The sequence below is a fragment of the Dendropsophus ebraccatus genome, chromosome 11, assembly GCF_027789765.1.
Source record: "Dendropsophus ebraccatus isolate aDenEbr1 chromosome 11, aDenEbr1.pat, whole genome shotgun sequence".
Lineage (NCBI taxonomy): Eukaryota > Metazoa > Chordata > Amphibia > Anura > Hylidae > Dendropsophus > Dendropsophus ebraccatus.
Window position 1 is genome coordinate 69,368,150 of NC_091464.1, and position 23,328 is coordinate 69,391,477.

At 39.4% G+C, this 23,328-nt stretch overlaps 1 protein-coding gene across 9 annotated transcripts in view; it reads right to left on the bottom strand.

The window, feature by feature from the left end:
- The window catches only part of ROBO2 (roundabout guidance receptor 2), a 354,242-nt gene that overhangs the window by 85,753 nt on the left and 245,161 nt on the right, over nucleotides 1-23,328 (bottom strand). For all 9 annotated transcript variants that reach the window (XM_069945956.1, XM_069945954.1, XM_069945955.1 and 6 more), the window contains exons 5-6: nucleotides 19,151-19,289; nucleotides 9,650-9,777 (exon numbers count right to left, since the gene is read on the bottom strand). In XM_069945956.1, the coding sequence (XP_069802057.1) occupies nucleotides 9,650-9,777; nucleotides 19,151-19,289 (267 nt within the window). The remainder of the gene's footprint in view (nucleotides 1-9,649; nucleotides 9,778-19,150; nucleotides 19,290-23,328) is intronic.

Genomic DNA, 23,328 nt, shown 5'->3' on the forward strand with positions numbered 1-23,328 from the left:
AATGTAGAAAACTTTATTGGTACATACAAAAATAATAAAAACTTTTAAAACCGCCCCGACGCGTTGCGGAGGCAACCCTCCTTAATCATGGCCATGATTAAGGAGGGTTGCCTCCGCAACGCGTCGGCGCGGTTTTAAAAGTTTTTATTATTTTTGTATGTACCAATAAAGTTTTCTACATTACTACAAGGAGCTGTGCAACCCTTCATCGTTGGAACTGTTATGTTCAGTTGTGTATAAAACTAGGTTTTAGTGTTCTGTTATTGCTTATTATTATTATTATTATTATTATTTATTTTATACATTTACCTCTTTTTATTAATAAAAATTATCATTTTAGGGTATAGAGACATTAAATTGGGGGGTCCTGTACTCTGAGCTAGAGCAGGAAGAAGCTACGACTCTGGGCCACTCTTTATTAGAAAAGAAAAACTCCCATTCCATCATATCCGTTCTATGTATTATATTATATAGACTTTTATTCAAATGGCCAACATGTAATACCACATTCCCCCTGTAGAGGCCACTGCAGGAGAAATGTATGGCCAGTTGCAAAGATCACTGGTGATAACAGATAACTGTTTAATAATGGAGTTACTATCTGCACAAAAGGGGACTCTCCCTTTAAAAAAAAATAAAAAAATCACTATCAGAGTAATCAGCTGATCACTGCATGATTCTCTTATCATACCCCTGGCAAATTGCTAAATTTGCTGTGGAATTCTGTGGCCGATCGAACATTTCCCTGGAGTGGCCACTGCAGGAAAAAGTTAGTATTACATGGTGACCATGTAACACAGAACAAGGACATCCCAAGTGTGGAGATGCTAAGTAGGGAATCCCAATCTATCGTGTCCATATGTCCTAATAGGGCATGTGCACTGGGGTTGTCTTCATGAAATAACTCCTTCTAGGAATTGCTTTATTTCAACATGAGTTGAAACTGTCGTTGACACTTGTCATATTTAAGCAGACGCCAAACCACTTCACTTGTACAACATACATATGATGGCCATTTCGCACACATACACGCTTCATCAGATCTGTTCATTCATTGGTCTGATGAAGCGTGCATGTGCGTGAAATGGCTGTCATATGTATGTTGTACATGTGAAGTGGTTTGACGTCTGTTGAAATATGACATGTGTCAATGACAGTTTTAACTCATGTTGAAATAAAGAAGTACCGCAACAATCCGGTGAGTGCCCTCAGCTTTCTACCGAACTTGTTTTATGCACAATATGTCTATTTGAGAGGTGCTCCCCGATGCGATTTGTTTGTAGTCCCAAGTGTGTCCAAGGTCCAACAGCGCAGTTTATATGTAAATGGTTAAACGAGAGTAGTGCCGGTGAACATTCTAAGACTTTGTGCCCTTCTAGGAATTGCTTCTTATGCTGTTGCCTATATTTCACTGCACATTATCACTAGCCAGTTATCCCTTTATACTTATTACTATTATTGTATTTGTGCTTATTTGTGCCTTTTTTTGCGTTGATGAAATTGACTCTGACAGAAATGGATGTAGAACTTTCCCTTCCGCTCTCAGAACTACAACCTCAGCATTTCTGAAATGACAAAGCTTTCAGCCTAGTAGGGGACCCTCTAAGAGAAGGGGATGGTATCGGATGAGGCATTCGCATGTATATGTTTTGTCACGTCTGATAAATATTTTAGGAGAAGTAAATAATATATCACCATTATTAATGTATTAAACAGAGCGCTACATGCGGCTTTACAAAAGGTTTTCTGCTTTGGTGAGAATTTGTCACTGTCAGTAGGCTAAAGTGATGGATTGGCAACGTGACCTTATACAAAAGCGAATTAAAATAGTGTCTGTCAACATCTGAGCTGGACGCAATAATCAATAAGTAAGCGTGGGACAGTTATTAGGAGCCTTAAGGAGCCTTGTTAAGATCTCTTAATCCATTTATCTTTTCATAGGATAAACATTGTAACAAAAATGGGATCGGATCAATGGATTGTGAGACGTCCCAGATTAGTGGGAAGCTGGGAGTCCTATTTATTCATGCATATTGGGAGGGGGGTAAATGGCTTCATATGAAAGAGGTTGTCTATTACAGATCCCTCTTATATGTTTGATGTCAGGGCATGTGATGGTAATAGAGGTGCCTCACCCTCAGGACTTGTCTCAATTAGAGGCCAGAGATTGGAAGATAGTACAATACTCATTTAGGACTATGGAGACAAAGGAGCATTGGCTACCATTATAAGAATTTATATTGAGATCCCAATGGCTTTATTAAGGGAAAGGCAATCTCAGGTGGGTTGGGGTGTCTCCTATATCAGTTTAGTATATAAGTAAGCATAGTATATCCAGAGGAGAACCTGTACAGAGGTATAATAATACTACTACTAATAAAAAAAAAAAAATAATAATAATAATAAATTTATTTGTATAGCGCCAACAGATTCCGCATGGTATAGCATGGTATAGCATGAAGCATTGGACTACAACACAAAGTCTGCATCCCCCACCTAACATGTGTCATTTATAATAGTGGTATCTGCTTATTTACCATTTATTTAGGGAAATTTAGGCCAACTTCTAAATTGGTCCTGGCCCAACTACTACCTGTGCACCCCAATATCTATGGTCCTACACCCTAATAGCCCTAGTGTTCTACTCTAACACCAATAATGGTTTAAGAGCGTTTTGGTTTAAGAGCTCACAGTTTTTTTTTAAAATTGTGACTTGGTTTAAGACCATTGCTTTGGTGTAAGAGCCCCCTGTACTGGATGGGAGCGTGAGTGGAGGAGGGGCATGGTCTGCATAGGGGGGTCTACAGCCCTGTACTCTGACCCAGGAAGTCTCCCTCACCCTCCAAATCATAGCAGAACCACTTCAGGCTGGGGCTCACATCAGGGGACAGGACTGTGTTATTTTGGGGGTATAGGGTATAGTATGGGATCTTCCAGTAATTATCAACTGCTGTATGTCCTGCTGGAAGTGATGTATTATTTTCAGACTGGAAAGCAGGAGAGGTTTTCTATGGGGATTTCAACTGCTCTGGACAGAGATGGCAGCAGAGAGCACTGTGTCAGACTGGAAAGAATACACCACTTCCTGCAGGACATACAGCAGCAGATAAGTACTGGAAGACATGAGATTTTTTAATAGAAGTAAAATACAAATCTCTGTATATTGTTTAAAACACTACTGTGGCAACTTGACAAAGAAGGGCAACATATATTTACTGCTATTTATTTATTATTTTATGGCTTTTTTGAGGGGTGGGGAGTGGGGAAGGGAGCAGCAATAGACAAATAGATATTTTTATTCGCAGCCTTGGTCTGCGATAGTGACCAGTTTCATGTTAGTACACACTACTTAGATTTATCACAGAAACTTTCCTTTGCACCTGATGAAATATTTAATTCATGGCGGAACATATGTGCCTGGGGCCGAAGGGCTTAAAACAAATACATTTTCCAAAGCCCTTTTTTCCAGTCATATTTTATTCAGAAAGGCAAAAGATTCCGCCGCCGACCTCTGGACAGGATGCTTAATTGCAGAATCATTTTGGCGTAGACATTTATGACAATGTTTTCTTAGACTGAATCCATATGGGAACTATTTTCCCTGTTAGCATGGTTTATTAAACAGTAAAAGAGTTTCATAAACTTCTGTTTTTCTACAAGAAGCCGATGCATTGTGCTCAAGGTGAAGAGGACCTGCCCTGACTCCTGTCACTTTGATGCACAACTATTTGTTGCTGCTTTGAAATACAGTATAATTGGAGAAATATCCACAAATGATGAGAGCAGAAGCGTGGAGTGTAAAGGACTCCTAGGAGGATGCAGCCGCTCTCTACCCTCATCCATTCTACTGTATGTTAAAGGGAAATGCCAGTATAAACATCACATTGTAATTGTTCATTAGGACTTTGTATAGATCTATAATATTTGGCTCTATAGAATTGTAGTTGTGTAAAGCCGTGGGTTAAAGGGGTTGTCCAGCGAAAATCTTTTTCTTTCAAATCAACTGATATCAGAAAGTTATATAGATTTGTAATTTACTTCCATTAGAAAATCTCAAGTCTTCCCATACTTTTTAGCTGCTGCATGTCCTGCAGGAAGTTTTGTTTTATTTTCAGTCTGATACAGTGCTCTCTGCTGACATCTCTGGCTGAGACAGGAACTGTCCAGAGCAGGAGACGTTTTCTATGGGGATTCAGACAGAGTTCCTGTTTCGGCCAGAGATGTCAGCCGACAGCGCTGTGTCAGACTGAAAATAAAACAATATTTCCTGCAGGACATACAGCAGCTGATAAGTATAGGAAGACTTGAGATTTTATTAATAGAGGTAAATTACAAATCTATATAACTTTATGACACCAGATGATTTGAAAGAAAAAGATTTTCGCTGGACATCCCCTTTAAACTTTCTCCTTTAGACGAAGAACAAACTGAAGGCAGCTGGATAGGCAGGGATATAGAGGGTAAAGTGGCTATGGCTGACAATTAAGGAGGTACTGTGAATGTCTGTGTTATGGTTGGATCTACTCATATTCTATTAGGACTTGAACCCAATACTTTTACTTTATTAGTTTAATTTGAAAATATATGGTGGAAACACAAGTAATGGCTGTAAACGAACCTTATACTGTAAGTCATGTTGCAGAACATGGTGAGTGGCCCCATAAGAGGCCAAAATGATACATTTAAGGTCCATATACTGTAGCAGATTGAACGCCAGTGCTTCGAGCCCTCCAATATACTGTATGATGATTTGCCCAAACTTGTTGGGCTATTTGCTTTCAGAAGGAAATTTAAGCATTTAGGATAATGCATGGTGTCCGTTTCTTTGAGTTGTCTCAAGATCAAAAGTAATCCTGTATCCATACCATAGGCAATAACTAGCGGATCAGAGGGGGGTCCAACTGTTGGAATCCTCCTTGACCCTGAGAAGAGAGATAATTGTCCCCCAAAAGGCAGTGTGCAAAAGTGACCAGAGCACCATTCATTCTATATAGGACTTCCAAACCTTGCCAGATGGTTAGTCCCCACCTATAGTTAGCTAGTTATTCCGTATATTGGGTTAAAGGCCAGAACTTACAGACAGATCAGGATCCCTATTGATCAAGAAAATTGTGGTGTCTGAGTTTTCCTTGTAAACATAGTGGTAGTTTACCTCCATTACTGTTCTTTTTCAATAACAGCCAAGTGGTGAACCAAGTGAAAATATTTTTTATTCAAATCAACTGGCTTGAGAAAGTTAGATAGATTTGTAATTTACTTTTATTGAAAAATCTGGAGTCTTCCAGTACTTATCAGCTGCAGTATGTCATGCAGGAAGTGGTGTATTCTTTTCAGTCTGACGCAGTGCTCTCTGCTGCCACCTCTGTCCATGTCAGGAACTGTCTACAGCAGTAGCAAATCCTAATAGAAAACATTTCCGGCTATGGACAGTGCCTGACATGGACAGAGGTGGCAGCAGCGAGCACTGTGCCAGACTGAAAAAAATACCATTTCCTGCAGGACATACAGCACCTGATAAGTATTGGAAGATTTGAGATTTTTCCATAGAAGTAAATTACAAATCTATATAACTTTCTGAAACCAGTTGATTTGAAAGAAAAAGGTTTTTGCAGGAATATCCCTTTAATGCTAAATGGGGCTGTGCTCATGCAGTCACTCTACCACTCTATTCATAGACACTCTTGGGGACCTCTGTTCTCTTGATAGTTGGGTGTGTTCAAGGTCAATCTCCAGGTTTCATATATTTTTTTGCCTATGATTTTAGCAGGTAATCTCCTTTAAGTTACTCTAAAAGGAGTATTTTGAGAGTTGTAAATGATCGATACCATGGAAAGGTTCACCCAAGGTCCTGCAACGGAAAAGCCTACAAGTTATATTATTATTGCAACTTGCAAGTGCTCATGCTCTACTAGCAATGTACTGCATGTGCAATAGACACCAGACCACCATAGCATATCATGTACTCGCCAATGATCCAGAATGTAAATGAAAGATGGACCAGTGCAAAATGTCATGCTAACATAAGATAAGGATGGTTACTTACCAACAGGGCGAACTGAAGAAATTACAATGGTGGTGAGAGAACATAAAAAGAAAATTAAAAGAAAGTCTGTCAAAATGTGACATGCAATACTACATGGCTATAGTGGCTACAATAGATTGTAATCATCAGTGCATGCATGGATCAGCCGAGAAATACAGGGGTCATGTATGAAAACTACAACAGTGGTATTGTCCATTGCAACTAATACTTTGTTGGGAAAACAGCATTGCCATGTAAAACACCACTGTCCTTTTTTATCTGTTTTTATCCATGACAACTCTGTATTGAATCAACTATATTAAAAGTGGAAATAAGTAATAGAAAGTCTTGTTCACCCCATGCATAGAGGCAAATGTAGTGTATGTAAAATAATTCCCGGACTGGTTAACCCAACCAAAGATGGATGGCAACCCTTGTGGGTGACATAACTATACAACTGGGTGTGGCTTGCAATCTGAATGGTTGTGAATTGAAATGTGATACTGCACCAAAACTATGGTCAACAGAGACTTTTCTCCTCACAAGAGGGCATTTAAACATTCTGTGCACAATCCATATATACAATGTGCCCACGGACTGGACTTTACTGCATCTTCATTCATTATGATGCTGTGACCTCCAAAACTGTGTGTTAGTACAGTAATGCAAAGATTTAAAGCGACTCTGTATCCACCATCTGTTCCCCCAAACTGCTTGTAGCTGCTTTTAATCCATGATCTGTCCTAGGGTCCGTTCGGCAGGCGATGCAGTTATTGCCAACAAAACACAGCAAGTACTGAGCTCAGGGAGATCAGCGACACAAAATCCAATGGAGTACTCCCTGACGAGTCTCCACTGATACATTGCCCCCCATAAATTTCACAGACCCTTTTTAGCACATGATGCAGTCATTATTCTAAAAAACAACTTTTAAACTTGCAGTCCTGTGTCAAATTGGCATGGCCCAGAGTTTCTGTGCTCTTGGCCTGCGACGCACCTCCGTCCCTCCTCCTCGCCCCCTTTACCATTAGGAATACCCCTGTGCAGGATTTGTCCTGTTCATCACCTGCCTGAACACTGCACATGTGCTGGATTGTCAAGGCACCTGTGCAGTGTTCAAACTAGTGATGAATAGGAGAAACCCTGTCTGGGGCATTCCTAATGGTGAAGAGTGCAGGGAGAAGGGACGGAGGGGTGTCGCAGACCTGGGGCACAGAAATCCTAGGCCACGCCAATTTGACACAGGGCTGCAAGTTTAAAAGTTTTTTTTAGGACAATAACTGCATCACCTGCTGACCGGACCCCAAGACAGATCTTGGATAAAAATCAGCTATCCGAAAGTACAAGTGGTTGGGTGGTCAGATTGTGAGTCACTTTAAACAGTTTTTGAGATCACAACATCATAATGAATGAAGATGCAGTGAGTTCTGAAGTCCGATCTGTCACACGTTGTCCATGCACGGACCCTAATTATGAAAAGTGTGAATGCCCCCTAAGGACCAGGGAGCCCATGTAACGGTCATTTGACAGCTGATTTAAATGAAACATTTGCTTATCTTTGAAACAGAGAATATGCTTGCAGTCTCTTTACCAAGGTAGAGAAGACATCTCCACCATAAGTTGTCTATATGTGATAATGACTCTTAGAGGTATTGTTCCCTAAAAACTATTACTTCAAGAAAAAAAATAATATGTCCGTATGGAATCATGTGCAGCATGCCTAACTCAGATCGACACCCAAATCCTATAATTTTGAGCTTTTTATTTTTTTAGCTTTATGTACAGTATCATTATGGAAAAGTGAGAAAATGATCTGAATCATCAGAAGAATTTATACACCTAGTATGATATATATTAGAGAATATAGCAGATGTTCAGGCAAATAGCTTTCATTTCCAAGTATTAACCCATGCGTGAATTTCATCTATATGCAGGCCAACACCACAAGGCAGTTCTGTTTCCATCTCCGATAGGATATTCACAAAGGTTTGCATACTGTATAATGTATTGTGGAAAGAAAAAAAAAGCTAGAAATGTGGTAAAAATACTTTTATTAACCTTATAACAGCTTGCATGATAGCACTAAGCATGCGCCACTAAACTGTGAAATAGCGTTTCCATTGAGTGGAGAAAAAAAATCATTCGGTGCAATTTCTTCCCAGAATGGGAAAATGATATTTATAAGATCTGCGGATTCCTCGGATATCTTTGTTTAATCGTCATGTGCTTTATCCTTTGTGAAAGTAACATGCTTTACAGGGGAATTGCATCTGGAATTATGGACTAAAGTCTAGAAAACACATCTCTTATCAGGTTGGTTGGCTGTGTGTCTTAAAGAATACTCTGACATACATCCTGTGTTATGCATAGTACAGCAAACAGTTTTTCTAAGATCAGTAAAGTCTTATTACCTCTATTGTTTTTCTTTTCCAGTATGACTCCATATGCCTAAAGGGAGACTAAAAAAGTGGGACAGTCCTTTGTACCATACAGCAGTATCCCTTATAGCATGCTGGGAGTTGTAGTTTTTCACCAGCTAGTGAGTCACAGGTGGAGGCACAGCGCCCTACACAATGCAATTAGGTAGATTTCACAATGCTTATGTAAAGGAGTATTTCCATCTTATAAAAATTGTGTATATTGCATTTTTCATCACATTTCCAACTTTAGGACTCCTATTGTCTCTTAGCGTGCAGAGTCGTATGTCCTTCATTGTTTTTTCCCCCCTCAATTGGATAGGGCCAGCTGCATAGGGTGACAGCCAGGATAACCAATGTGCTAGGAATGACAACAGGTCTGCATTCACTTTACTGTCATGATCGGTGGTGGGTGGGTTTGTGGGATGGGGAGGGGGGTGTCAGGGTCAGAGGTCGAGATCCCCACTTATCATAAAATGGTGGCACATCCCAAGTAATATGCCATCACTTACGGAGATGAGTAAGCCCCTTTTTAGGGCTGGAAGATAGGTTATCACACCCCATTTAAACCAGTTAAAAGGGGTCACATGAATCTAGGGGGGAGAACTTTTAATTTATTAAAAGGAGAAAAGTTATCAAACCTGGTAAAAAAAAAACAGTGGAGCAGTTGCTCATAGCAACCAACCGGCTTTAATGTTTCAGTGGCCTTTTTAAAAATGAAAGCTGGAATCTGATTGGTTGCTATGGGCAACTGCTTCTCTGTTCCATTGCACAAGGTTTGATAAATCTCCTCAGTGGTGTCTATATTTTGGGATGATTATAGTAACATCTTCTGGACCCCTTGCCTGTCATTTATAGGGGACATTCAATGGATCTGTCTAGTGAACTTTTCATGGGAAAAGAAGGTGTTAATACAAGGAATCACCTTTGAGAGTGATAAATAATATCTGATCCTATTTAATGGAATACTGTGGGAGAATTATTAAGCGATCCTATAGTAGGAGTCTCTTCGGTGCCCATAACAACCAATCACAGTTCAGCTTTCATTTTACCAAAGCAGTATGAGAAATGAATGCTGAGCTGTGATTGGTTGCTGTGGACAAGAAACTCTTACTAAAAGACTCATCCGCACCATCAACTAGTATATAACAAAGCAGATCTAACCAGTTCAAACCTGGAATTATAGTAGAATCCTAATGAGAATACCTACCTCTAACTGTGAGTGTCGCTGAAGCCTCCACTTTACCAACCCGATTCTCGGAAATACAAGTGTACGTCCCTTCATCAATACTGGCAGCCTTCTTAATCCGCAAAGTGTAGTCATCCTTGATGTCATATCTATATTTCAAGGGATAAAAAAATGGAAATCTTAATGCAATCATGGTTAATTCTCAAGGCGAGCAAAGCCTTTACCTTAAACCTATAGATTCATCACAGATGTACCTGTTAGCGCCATTCATCGTCCACTTTAATAATTTCACGCTCCCATAAATCTCAATGACAGTTTTATTACTCTATGCATTAGTTAAAAACTTTGAGGCAATAAAATTAGCAGTGCCATGTGCTCCCTGTATTAGGGTGTTATTAATAATATGGCTTTTTTCTTTGCCGTATGGCGACATGACAAATGAACGCGATCAGTTCTTGATATGACACGTGGCGGGCGCTCCCTGACACTGTAAGCATTACATTGTTATGCTTTTGTGCCTTTCCAATCTATTTAATCATCACTTTACTCTGATAAAACCTTTTAGTCCCCTTGGAGAACAAGATTACATTAGTTTTACCTCGCTTGATGGAGCTTTGGGCATAATCAACATAATTCACTTGTTCTAAGGCCTGCCAAGGCAACTAAGTGGAACTACAAATCCCAGCATCAACACAAAGTACCAGCTTTCCCCACTAAGCATTTAACTAAGAATAAGCATTTCAATAGAATTAGCTTTATTGAATCTATTCTTTCTCTTTGATACTGTGTTACTTGTTTGTTACTTCTCCTATTTTGGGATGGTTCTCTTTTCTCCTCCTATTGTCTTGAATATCCTTAGATAAATGGTGCAAAATGAGTAACTCTGGGGTAAGGGAGGGGTAGGAACAAAACGAAACATGATTTAGTTAAGCTCTGTCGGGAGATGTATAGGCTATTTGGGGGACATTTATTAAGACTGGCGTACTTGAACACCGATCTTAAATTAGGCCCTGCACCCTTTTTTCTGGCCGAATTCACTAAGAGACGCACAACTATTACTGAATCAAGCCTGCCGTGCACCTGACCCTGTGCCCAGCATACCAAATCTACAAGTAGGACTAAATCCGGATAAATAAGGCGTGGGAGGAGGACAAGCCTGCTCCCTGCACCGACTCGGGGGAGAAATGCCTGTCCCGGCTGATGGACTGGTCATTCAGCCAATCATTGACTGGAACGGCGTCCCATTCCAGTCACTGACTTGCCGGGATCCCTATGGTGGTCCTGCTGCTCACAGCAGGCATAGGGAGAGGTAAGTTCCTACTGATTATCAATTTCCCCCCTGCCGGCTGCCAGATTTTAAAAATGGCTTGACTTCTCCTTTAATGATGTTATATTATAAAGTAATGTATATTTGTAAAAACAATGTATAGAAAAAAAAAGCTTACTCTCAGGTGTAAGACATATTCACTTTGTTGGAGGCTATTTAAACACACCTAACTATAAAGTACATAAACAATGGATGACCCATTCCCCATTTCCATATAGAAACATATACCTCTATATGGGCCATTGCTAATTCATTGAAACTATAGGTGTGATGCTCAGCAGCTCGGTGTAATGTTACCACATTAAAATTGGTGCAACTGAAACATTTGTCTATGGACCACTACAAGATGTTTCAGCACTGCTTCATCCTCCCTAGCATAGATGGGTGGCAGCGTTATATCTCTATTATTTAGTAATAATTATTAGGACCACCCTGCCTGGATTACAAAATGATAGTTACTACTCCATGCTGCACTGGAATAGAGCCATAACAATAATTCAGCAAACAAACCATAATAAGAAAGTTCAGGCAAGAAGGTGTCAGCGCTGGGATTAATTTGAGAGTCACAAACTATGGAAGAGTAGAAGAAGTCATGCAAAGTTAGAAGTGAAAGACCTCCAAAGTAGGCGGCCAAAAATTCAATGTCATTGGATGGACGTGCGGTAATAATATACAAAGGAAGGAAACGATAACATCCATAGAAACTCCAGGGATCTCATTTATTTACTACAGCCCCAGAAAGAGATTGGGGATGAATGCAGATAAAGACTTCTGCTGGATGAATAACAGAGGAGGAAAGGCCTGTACAAAGCTATGGGATGAGTCACAAAGGAGGAGAACCAGGGGCGGTAAAGGTAACGTCCCTTCTGGACCACCGAAACTCTGCTTAGAAAACAGCCGGAACAGCCGCCAAATATAAAATATGGCATCTAATAAAGGGCTAAACAAATAGCCAGGCTCGGCTCGAGAAGAGGTCTACTGAGGAAAGATATAACAAGACCCCATTAAATATTAAATTTTACTGGGCTTCTCTTTATTTATAGGAAATGGCAACTAGTCTGTACTATAGTAAGATAGAGAAACCAAAATCTTTGTCAACAAGTTTAAAATGTATAAGTATTCAGAATATCGATCTACAGTACTATCTATCTCCTATCTATCTATCTATCTATCTATCTATCTATCTATCTATCTCCTATCTATCTATCTATCTATCTATCTATTTATCTATCTATCTATTATCTATCTATCTCTCTATCTATCTATCTCCTATCTATCTATCTATCTATCTATCTATCTATCTATCTATCTCCTATCTATCTATCTATCTATCTATCTATCTATCTATCTATCTCCTATCTATCTATCTCCTATCTATCTATCTATCTATCTATCTGTATCTTCTCTATTTAAACATGCAATCACATGAAGTTCCTATAATCACTTGAGCAAGCACAGTGAAGTTATCCAGATAGATAGATAGATAGATAGATAGATAGGAGATAGATAGATAGATAGATAGATAGATAGATAGATAGATAGATAGGAGATAGATAGATAGATAGATAGATAGATAGATAGATAGATAGATTAAATATGATCTTTTACCACAGTTAGTACAATAACAGTTAAAAACAACCAATACAAAAAAATGACTGTGTGATGTTTAGGACAAAATGCCTAATACGTATCCTGTGTATAAATTGTGACTTGAGTGATAACTATAGAAAATTCAGGAGTTTAACCACAAAGCGCAATAAATAACAAGAAAGGTGCAGAGAAGAGGAAACAATAGCCCTCTTTATACAGTAAGTGTTGTGGGAGTATTACCGGTCGCTCCTCGGGTCTTAGAATAGAATGAAACCTATACCTTGTGTTATCTGAACCTGTCTCAATGCTGCTTTTGTTTAAGGATTTAACGTTCTCAGCCTTGTGTTCAGAGGTGCTTGTAAAAGCTTTCAGAGATGCCATATTATGCCAGTGTACTGAAGCCCAAGAAAGCTGAATAACTAGATATGCAAGAGAGGAAGCTCAGGTCTGTTCTTAATTGGAAGCAGAAAAGATGACAAAACAGTAGTAAGTCAACAGTAACACAAATAGGGAGAGGGACTGGGAAACCTGGCAATCATTGGGGCGGTATGAATGCATTCATTGTTGGCGCTGGTGATTAATGACAGTGGTACTACAGGATCCAGGCGTTCTTCCCCACACACATATGCCCCCCTCATTCCTATATGAAACACAGATGAAAAATTCAACCCATTCCAATTTGGCCCCTGGATAACATGCATTGTCATCACTGTACCATGGATCAACGGTTCACCAGCTGTGAAGAAGTGAGAAAAGAAAAAAAGAAAAGAAAAATAAGAGAAAAAAAAGAAAGTAAAATAAAGTGTTATAAATCCTTTAACCATCTGTTCTTACAAAGAAAAAAAATGTAGTGAAGTTTCTGTAGCTGATATGTAAGATGCTGTTCTGAGCCTTGATGAAGATGACACGGATTATGCTGTGCTTTGATTTGTTTTTCCATTTTTGCTACTTTGTTGTTGGAATTATATTTTATTTGGTATTTCTCAACATTCCAGAACAGCAAGGCTTATCATTTCCAAAGAAACGTGCAGTAAGTTAAAGGGAACATGCAGAAAAAACTAGGAAGAGAAAAACAGAATGACTTAAGTAAGTCTTCTTTGTTGTGGTGCTATCTTGACAAATCCTACTTACACAGGTGACCACTCAACTACTGTAATTCATAGTGAAGTTACCTATGCAGAAAGGAGGTGTCTGCACAATCATGTGTTTTTGATATAGCAAGGGACCTCGGAGGTGGTAACTGCAGAAAGGAGGTGGCTGCACAATCATGTTTTTTTTGATATACCAAGGGACCTCGGGGGTGGTAACTGCAGAAAGGAGGTGGCTGCACAATCATGTGTTTATGATGTACCAAGGGACCTCGGGGGTGGTAACTGCAGAAAGGAGGTGGCCGCACAATCATGTGTTTTTGATATACCAAGGGACCTCGGGGGTGGTAACTGCAGAAAGGAGGTGGCCGCACAATCATGTTTTTTTGATATACCAAGGGACCTCAGGGGTGGTAACTGCAGAAAGGAGGTGGGCACAGAATCATGTGTTTTTGATATACCAAGGGACCTCAGGGGTGGTAACTGCAGAAAGGAGGTGGGCGCACAATCATGTGTTTTTGATATACCAAGGGACCTCAGGGTGGTAACTGTGAAAAGGAGGTGGCCGCACAATCATGTGTTTTTGATATACCAAGGGACCTCGGAGGTGGTAACTGCAGAAAGGAGGTGGGCACAGAATCATGTGTTTTTGATATACCAAGGGACCTCGGAGGTGGTAACTACAGAAAGGAGGTGGCCGCACAATCATGTGTTTTTGATATCCCAAGGGACCTCGGGGTGGTAACTGCAGAAAGGAGGTGGCTGCACAATCATGTGTTTATGATATAGCAAGGGACCTCGGGGGTGGTAACTGCAGAAAGGAGGTGGGCACAGAATCATGTGTTTTTGATATACCAAGGGACCTCGGAGGTGGTAACTACAGAAAGGAGGTGGCTGCACAATCATGTGTTTTTGATATACCAAGGGACCTCGGGGGTGGTAACTGCAGAAAGGAGGTGGGCGCACAATCATGCATTTATAATGTACCAAGGGACCTAGTTATTCCTCAACATTCTAGAACAACAAGGCTTTTCATTCCCAAAAATATGTGCAGTAAGTTAAAGGGAACATGCAGAAAAAAAAACAGTTGGTAAACTAGAAAGAGAAGAACAGAATGACTAAAGGGGGTGTCCTCCTTTTTTGTGGCGCTATCTTGACAAATACTACTTGTAAAGGGGACCACTCAACTAATTCATTGTAAAGTTACCAATACAGAATTGAGGTGGCTACACAATCATGTGTTTTTGATATACCAGGGGACCTCAGGGGGTGGTAACTGCAGAAAGGGAGTGGTTGCACAATCATATGTTCATGATATGCCAGAGAACCTTTGGGGATGTGGCTGTAGATCAATGGCCTCCCCATAAATGTGCCATATACACAGTTGTCACCACTGGAGGTTGTAACCAATTTTGTAGTCACTTTTCCAGCATTATACATGAAGCATTATGTGTTTCCAGTGTAAAAACCACAGAAGTATAGCATACCACTGAAGCAGAGTAAAGCACATCCTTATAAGTATTCTGACATATACCATGGTGTGCCTGTGGTGTTGCCATACGCTTTCATAACCCAAACATAGTCTTTATTTTTGCATTTCTTCAGTTTGGTGTCTACCAACTATGCATAGTAGACTCTACTTGAGACGTTAGGCAGCCAGATTTCTGTCCTTTAATCCCATATCTATGCAGGAGGCTGGGAGCTCTGCAGCAGAATATCTAAGCTACAAATCCTATAAAGATATATTATAAAATTATGCTGGACCTACAAATGACACAATGATAAAAGGTGGATATTCGCTTTCCGCAGAAGTGTCCTCCCGGAGACAAATTTTTCTCGGCCCTTACAGAACTCCACAAGATGCATCTTATGGAAAATAATCTATACCGGGGTGATTTATAATTTTAAAATGATGAAAAATTAAAAAAAATATAAGCCTCCCGTTTTCAGAGTGTAGATCCCATTACTGTTATTACAGAGTTTAGCTGAAAAAATGATGGCAAAAGCTTAAATCTAGATCAACCGGAAAACAAATATACTTTTTATTTCTTAGCATTGGCTGCATTAGAACAACAGCTTTACCCTTGTGTGCCGCCGAAACATCAGACATTTGTGGCTTCTGGAAAAGTCTCCTGTTTTATTGATGCCTACAAACTTAATTTGTTTTAACATTTTGTCACAAGAGACTCAGTTCAAGAACCGGTCAAGGTACAGTAGTGAATCTCCGGCAACTCCGCATACTGAAGATGTATAGTGTTCTGTATATTGGGCAAGTTTTTTTTACTGTTTGTTCTAAATAATATGGCACAAACAATGTGTATGAGCACTGATATCAAGACTTTCAACTAAATCTAATAAAATACTATATGATTATAAAGGTGAGCTAAGGGTGTAGGGTTAGCAAAGCAAAGGTGGGTTATGACAAAAGATTTACATATGAAACACCATTCTTAATTTTCCCCATAGACTGGAATAAGAACAAACTTAACTCGGCTGCATCTAAAAGTAATCCTGTAGACTGAAACAAATTAGCAATGAAAGTCATGAACCATAAACCAGACATAGCCCTGGGGTTTACAGGTTTATGGTGTTCTGCATAATACAGTTTTAGCATAGGAAAAAATTACAAGACAGAAAAGAATTTGGGGGCAGGGCACATAAATGTTACTGTGACATTCTAAAGACCTGTACTTATATTCATTACAGATTTGAAAGTGACCCGATTGCCTATGTAAAGTATATACAAGAGCAGGGACCCCTTTTAAAGACAGGAGTCCCTGCACCTGTATTATGATGGGGGTAAAAGGAGTCTGGTGTGATGTAAAATGCTTGACCCCTTTGTTCTGGGATAGATAAGCCACCACCAGAGCTCTTTGGCTATGGCCTAACCCTTCCCTCCCCATAGAGAACACAGGAACCCTTAACCGTGTCAAAAGTTCCTGTGTATGGGGAGGATGGGAGCGATAACTGGATGATCATTTAGCTGTCAATTATGGAAGGTGTATGGCCACCTAAAACCACTGTGATAAAGATGGGGCATTTATAGATGTCTTTTCTAAGTTGGCACTGTCTAAAAATTAGTTTTAGTTTATCTCTCCAAATAAATGTCTTTAAGTCCTTATTGTCAACCTTTTCTTCCCCTCTAATGTGACACCATAGTGGGTAAAATTGGTTTTAAAAAGACTCATGTTTGAGTCGAAACGTCGCTGTACGTATACTGGTGAATAAACTTGCACATATTGGGGGTGATTTATCAAAGGGTGTAAAATTTATATTGGTGCAAACTGCCCACAGCAACCAATCACAGCTCAGCTTTCCTTTCAACACTGCCTAAAGCTGAGCTGGGATTGGTTGCTGTGGGCAGTTTGCACCAGTCTAAATTTTACACCCTTTGATAAATCTCCCCCATTGACTCTATTGGAGTGCCGTCTGCCTTTTCCTGATTTTCTATCCTGTGGAGTCGGGGGTCGACTGCCAAGGGACGTGCACCCACCAGCTGGAAGCCATTCGACTTGAAGTCAGTACAGTGCCGTTCAGCCATTGTATCTCTCTCTCTCTCTCTCGGTCTCTGTCTCTCCCTCTCTCTCTCTCTCTCTCTCTCTCTCTCTCTATATATATATATATATATATATACTGTGTGTGTATATATATATATTCTCAAGAATTCCACAGCACTTCCTTTAGTAAGAAATCCAAACGTGTTTATTCCATAACGGTCAAAAGATACATGCAACATTTCTGCCCCATGCATCACGAGGCCTTTCTAAAGCACATATATATATATATATATATATATATATATATATATATAGAAATGGCAAACCGCTACAGTACTTTCTAAAGTACTTTAAGATTACATTACAAATCTGTATTGAAGCACCGTGCACGTTTTACTATGTTTCTTTAACCTCATTCCGTAAAAAGCAGCAGAACATCAGTTCTGTACATTTATTTTAAGAAATTTAATTTAGGCTTTCCATTCCCCGCTACTACAGCGTGGGGCTCCAGCCAAGCTTCTGTGCTCGATCTGGCACTTCCTGTTCCTGAATGTTGTCCTCATATAATCATAAAATGCCTATTAGTGCTTCAGAAAAGTCAAGTCTGCAATTCCATTACAGATTTTACACAGAAGAAAAAAAAAATAAAAATCAAGTCTGGAAACAACATTCAGTCAAAGTAGATTTTCTAGTAGAAAACAACACATCTTCCCTGGCGGTGATGAAAAGCTATTGGAGGACGGCAGCTATGTTCTGTGCAGGAGGTTAGAATAGTTATTACATTGTCATGAATTTCCCCTTGTAATTGAAAATCTCTTTACCGAGCAAAGAGAAGAGTTTCTGTTTTACATGCTTTGTAATTACAGCATGCAGCTGCCCTCTAAGACGTGTCATTTTCCCAAACCCCAGGCTCGACCTACATTTAAGTCAATCCATTCATTAGAAACCATCTAAGTGATGACCTCTTCTAGGAATGGATTGCGGACATAGCAAATATAGATTCCAGCAATGTATCATTTCATGTATATTATATATGATGTCATTACCTGCCTTATGTATATGTCTTTGGACTTTCTTCCTTAACCAACCAAAACAATTAAAGTTGTCCTTTATACAGTATACTGAGGACTATTCTTAGGATATAGACGTGGACAAAATGAGCACAATGCCTGGCACAACCCCCATGTTCTCAAGATTAGTGGAGGACTATTACTGATCATATGCTAATGGTCTATTCTAGGGAATCCATTAATTTGTACAGAAAATTTAAAGCGATTTTATGGGATAGTTTAGTCCATTATATAAAGTATATACTGTATTATCATATGCCCTAGTCTACACAAGCTAGTCTTCTACTTTAGGTAAGTAAAGACAGACATCTTCTATCTAGAGAAGAGTTAATTTATATACCCTTTTCTCCCAGGAAGCTTTGCCTAGCCTATAAGATTCCCTACATTGGCTGATGTCGTCGACAAGGCGAAAAAGTTTTAGGCCTACTTCAAGAGGTATTACTCTTCTAGCCGGCAAAATGTGAGATATTGACTACGGGGAAGCTACCTCCAAATGATGGCAGTAGAGAGAGAGTTTTCTACTTTCTGGAAGAGAGCTAATTTACATATTTTTTACCCAGGAAGCATTATATGACAGAAAAAAAATTCCTACTTACAGGTAAGCTACCTCCACTAGGTGGCACTAGAGAGAAAGCTATCTTACTAGAGGAAAGCTAATTTACATACCTCTTCCCCAGGGTGCACTGCCTGGCCTATAAGACTTTTTAACTCAGCTGGTGTTCTCCACAAGGAGAAACAAGTTGTCCTAAAGCTCAAAGGTGTTAAAACATACTGAATATGTTGGGTATACCATAACTTTGGGCTTGTTTTCTGTTAGTAACGTTACAATTTTATTTAATAAATTTTAAGTTTTGATGACAAAATACTGAAATGTTTTACAATACTCCTTGACTCTCCCCATAGAAAGTAACTAAATAAACACTATTATGAAGATTGTAAAGACAGCCCACCTTCCTCTCGGTAAGTCAACATCATCTTTTTTCCACCGGACTGTTGGCTGTGGATCCCCCTGGACCTGACACCGGAATTCTACCGCCTCGTCCTCTAGAACTACCTGGTTAATTGGTCTTCTGAGGAAAGTGGGTCGTTCTTGGGAAGAAAAAGAGAAGACAAATGGTCATTATTAAAACCTTTAACAATTCCTTTGGGTGAAATTATTGTAGCGAAAAGGTATGGGTCACCATTTTAACCATGTACAGCATAAAGTACAATAAAAACAAGTGGCTATTGGGTATAACTCTTTGAATAAGAAAGAATACATAATGGAAATGTGTGAATAGGTTTGGACACATTTCAGGATTAGCATACACGGGAGGACCAGAATGTGAAACAATTATAGCGTCTTGGGTAATATTCTGAGCATCAGGACGAGCCAGATCTGGAACCTTTTATGTAACAACAAGGCGACGCTTGGTTTGATTTATTTCCTAAGGATATTTTTTCCTTTAAGGTAAGAGTATGATATAGATTTCAGAGGGGCATTGTGGAAACTAGGAAACCAATTACGGCCTAAATATGGCAGAATCACAAAGCAATAACGGCTATAAAAATAACACAGACTGGGTTATTTTTCAACAACTCGACTCGAAGAAGAACCATTTTAATCAGTCAAACAGCTAATTGCAAAACTATAGAGTGAGCGGCGAGCCCAGCGACTGCCAATACAATTAACATTCTACGTGTGCGAGATAAACTCGATTAGAGGCTCCCGCATAACTTGCTTTCAGCGCTAATCTCCCTGGATATGATCTGACAATGTGCGATAATAACCACACTTCTCCTTTTTTTTACTTCTCCTTTTTTTTTACTTCTTTTTTTTTTATAAAATGCTACATTAATAAAACAAAGCTGCCGGCTATATCATATTTATAATCAAATCTTTTTGAACAAATTAAATAAAGCTAATGGTGTAATAGAATTTGGGATATAGGAGATTTTGGATACAGAATTTATAGGAAAATATTGGGGGGGGGGGTGTTTGCAAGATACCAAAGTAATGGGGTACTCTGGTGAGCCACCAGGTGCTGGTGGGAAAAAAACAAATGTTATGGTTACCTACCAACCACAGGACCTCCTACAGCTCCATTTAGTGCTCCAATGATAGTCTCTTCAGCCTGCTACTAAATCTAAGTGCAGTAGCAGGATCTTCTCCAACAGCCAATCGCTGGACAAGACAAGACACTATTACAACCAGTGATTGGCTCAGCAGGAAGATCCTGCTTGCACACCTAATCTCAAAAGAAATAAGAGATGAGCCACAATAGGAGCTGCAGCGGGACCTGTATGGACTGGGTGTTAGAGTAGTATGCCTTTTATTCTCACCAGGCTCAGCATTGTTTACAAAATTGTGGCACACTGGAATACTCCTTTACACTTTTCAATTGGTACAATTGACTGTTTTTAGACAATATACATATGAATATCCACATAAATAAGTGCTAATACTATATACTTTAACATATCTAAGTACTAAATACTATTACTATGTAGTTATATATGAAAGGACAGAGTAGATCTCTTTCTAGTGATCTTATTACAACAAAGCCTACAACTGTGACAAGGGGAATCTGATATGCTTAGACAAAAGAAGGTTTTAGTGCCATCATAGACAGGGATTCCTTAAGGAGAAGTCTGGCTATTTTTAAAATCCAGCAGGGTTAGGAGTACACACTTAACTCTCTCCGTGCCTGCAGTGAGTGTAGGGACCGGCCCTGGGGACCCTCACCGGAAGGCATTTTCCCCCAAGTTGTCATGTCACGACTCGGCAGAAAATGCCTGCCCTGGCTAATGTACTGACTGCTTAACCAATCACTGCCTAGAGCAGCGTTACGTCCCAGTTACTGACTGGCTGAGAGGCCAGTCCATCAGCCTGGTCATGACATGTCAGCACAGGAGATCCTGCATCCCGGCGGGGGTCCCGAGGCTGGTCCCACCCCTTACCGTGGGCATTGGGAGAGGTAAGTTCGTACTCCTGATCAAATTTGTGCCTGCCCCGAAAATGGCCAGACTTCTCCTTTAATGTAAGAGCATTGTGACTATTGAACTGTTTTAAGGTTATATGTATCTGCCTTTCTTTTGAGGACAACACACCATTATATGTTGTCTATTCCAAATTTTCCAAATAGTTTTAGGTATATTATACATTGCTGGATCCCCAAATCCTAAATGGACCAGCAACCTGTTACTGGTTTTAGATATTTGCTTAACTAATTCTATGGTGCTTAGTTTATTAATATCTTTGTTTGTCTTTGCCTTACCATTCCCTTGGCTAAATGCAACCCTGCTCGAAACATGTCAGAGATTCAGGGAGCTACTTGTCTCCACTTTTAAAATGCTCTAATAAAAATGTGTACATACTGGTTATTCACAGATAATGGAAAGAACACAAAATAGACCAAGTGGACTTCTTGCCCACTGTCCAGCAAGCTTTCAGATAGTACTCCTTTACGTGCTCAAGATGGCATTACAAGACCGAGTATGTACATCAATATTGTGGTGATCTGTACCTGCCTCCATATTTCCTTTGTGTTCAACTATGGAACCATCTTCCACATGACTGTGATAGTTGATTCATAGAACAAGATCAAGAGGGGCCTGAATGCCTTTGTGAAAAATAGAATATTAAAAGTCATGGGTACCACACTTCTGGAAATTCAGAGTTTATTCAGGGATTTATTCCGATTTAGAGTGAGGAATTTTTTTTTTTTTTCTTCCATGGGGCAAATAGGTTTCTTTCTGCCTTAGGATTATAAAGGGCCCATGGGTGCTGAATCTCAATTGGTTAATGTAGTCCTGTACATTTGTTATTTGGTCAAGCACAAAATGTAAAAACATTAAAAGAAACAAATGATAACAGGAAGGTTTACAGTAAAGGCTCCTCGTATGTTATCAATGGGATTGTTTTTAGTTATTTTTATTGATTTCATTGTAGACAGTTCAAAAGCAACAAACTCATTATAAATTCTGTATTTTTTTGTATTTATTATTGTTTTTTATGCTAAAATTTCACTACAGAAACAGAACAATCAATAAATTTCCAGCAACATGTCTATGGAGAATACCATGGAGCTTCACATAATAGTGTGTAACTTCTGTCCTGTGCAGATTACTTCATTTTTCTAGATCCCTTTTATCCTTATTGATTTTTCTTTGTCTGTCAAGGATCTTTTGACTGGTGTTTGGAGTAACGCTATTCATCTGACACAACCCCGCCATTGCTCGCTGTGGGGTCTATATCTGCTGCTTATTATCCATGTACTTTAACAATGACTTTAGAACTCGATATTTTTACACACTTGAAACCTCTATATTTAACCTCAAGGACAGAAGATGGTTATTACATTTTGGAATATAGCAAAAGGCGGCTTATGATACAGTTTTAATACAATCACATGGTAAAAGTACAAGTACTTTGTGTGATTTGTGTCAAGCCCATTTGTCATAAATGGATGAAACTACGTGAGTTTCTTTTTCTAAAAGGTACAAACTGCTGATAATGGGCCCCATGTTGTCAAGTACAAGGATTTTGTCTCCAAAAAAAGGCAAAGACTGCATGCTAAGGGACTTCAAAATGTCATCTAATATCATTTTTTTCTTCCAATAAGAGAAGCAGCAGAGATAAGACTTCAAGTTGTCTTCTTTTGTCAAGGTGGTTAGGTATTCTATTCAGCCAGTGCTAAGTGGGTGCGTATGGACACCATTTCAGCTTCCACAGGAGTCAACATCCATATTTCCTAGAATCTTAAACTGCAAATTAGTCTAGTTGTATTCTGTACATCATCCACTGTATAAAAAGGCAGCATCGGCGTTCAGGAGTCTGCGTGCCAACCTCCAAGGTAGGTGAACTTTAATGTACTATATTAGTAATCTTGAAGCATATTGTGTTGAGCACATTACTATTTTTGGGTCAGGTACTGTAGGTGCCCATAGTGTTAGAGACCATAAGAAGGCAGCTGTCCAGGATCAGGTATAATCGTAACGGGAATTCAATAAAATACATAGACATGAAGAGAGAAAGTACCACCTATGAGGAAGTCCCATTGATGTAAACAAGTTATAATAGACATGTACCAGGATCAGCCCTATTGCAATGGGTAAAAGAGAAGATCCGTCATTCACAGAGTATGTT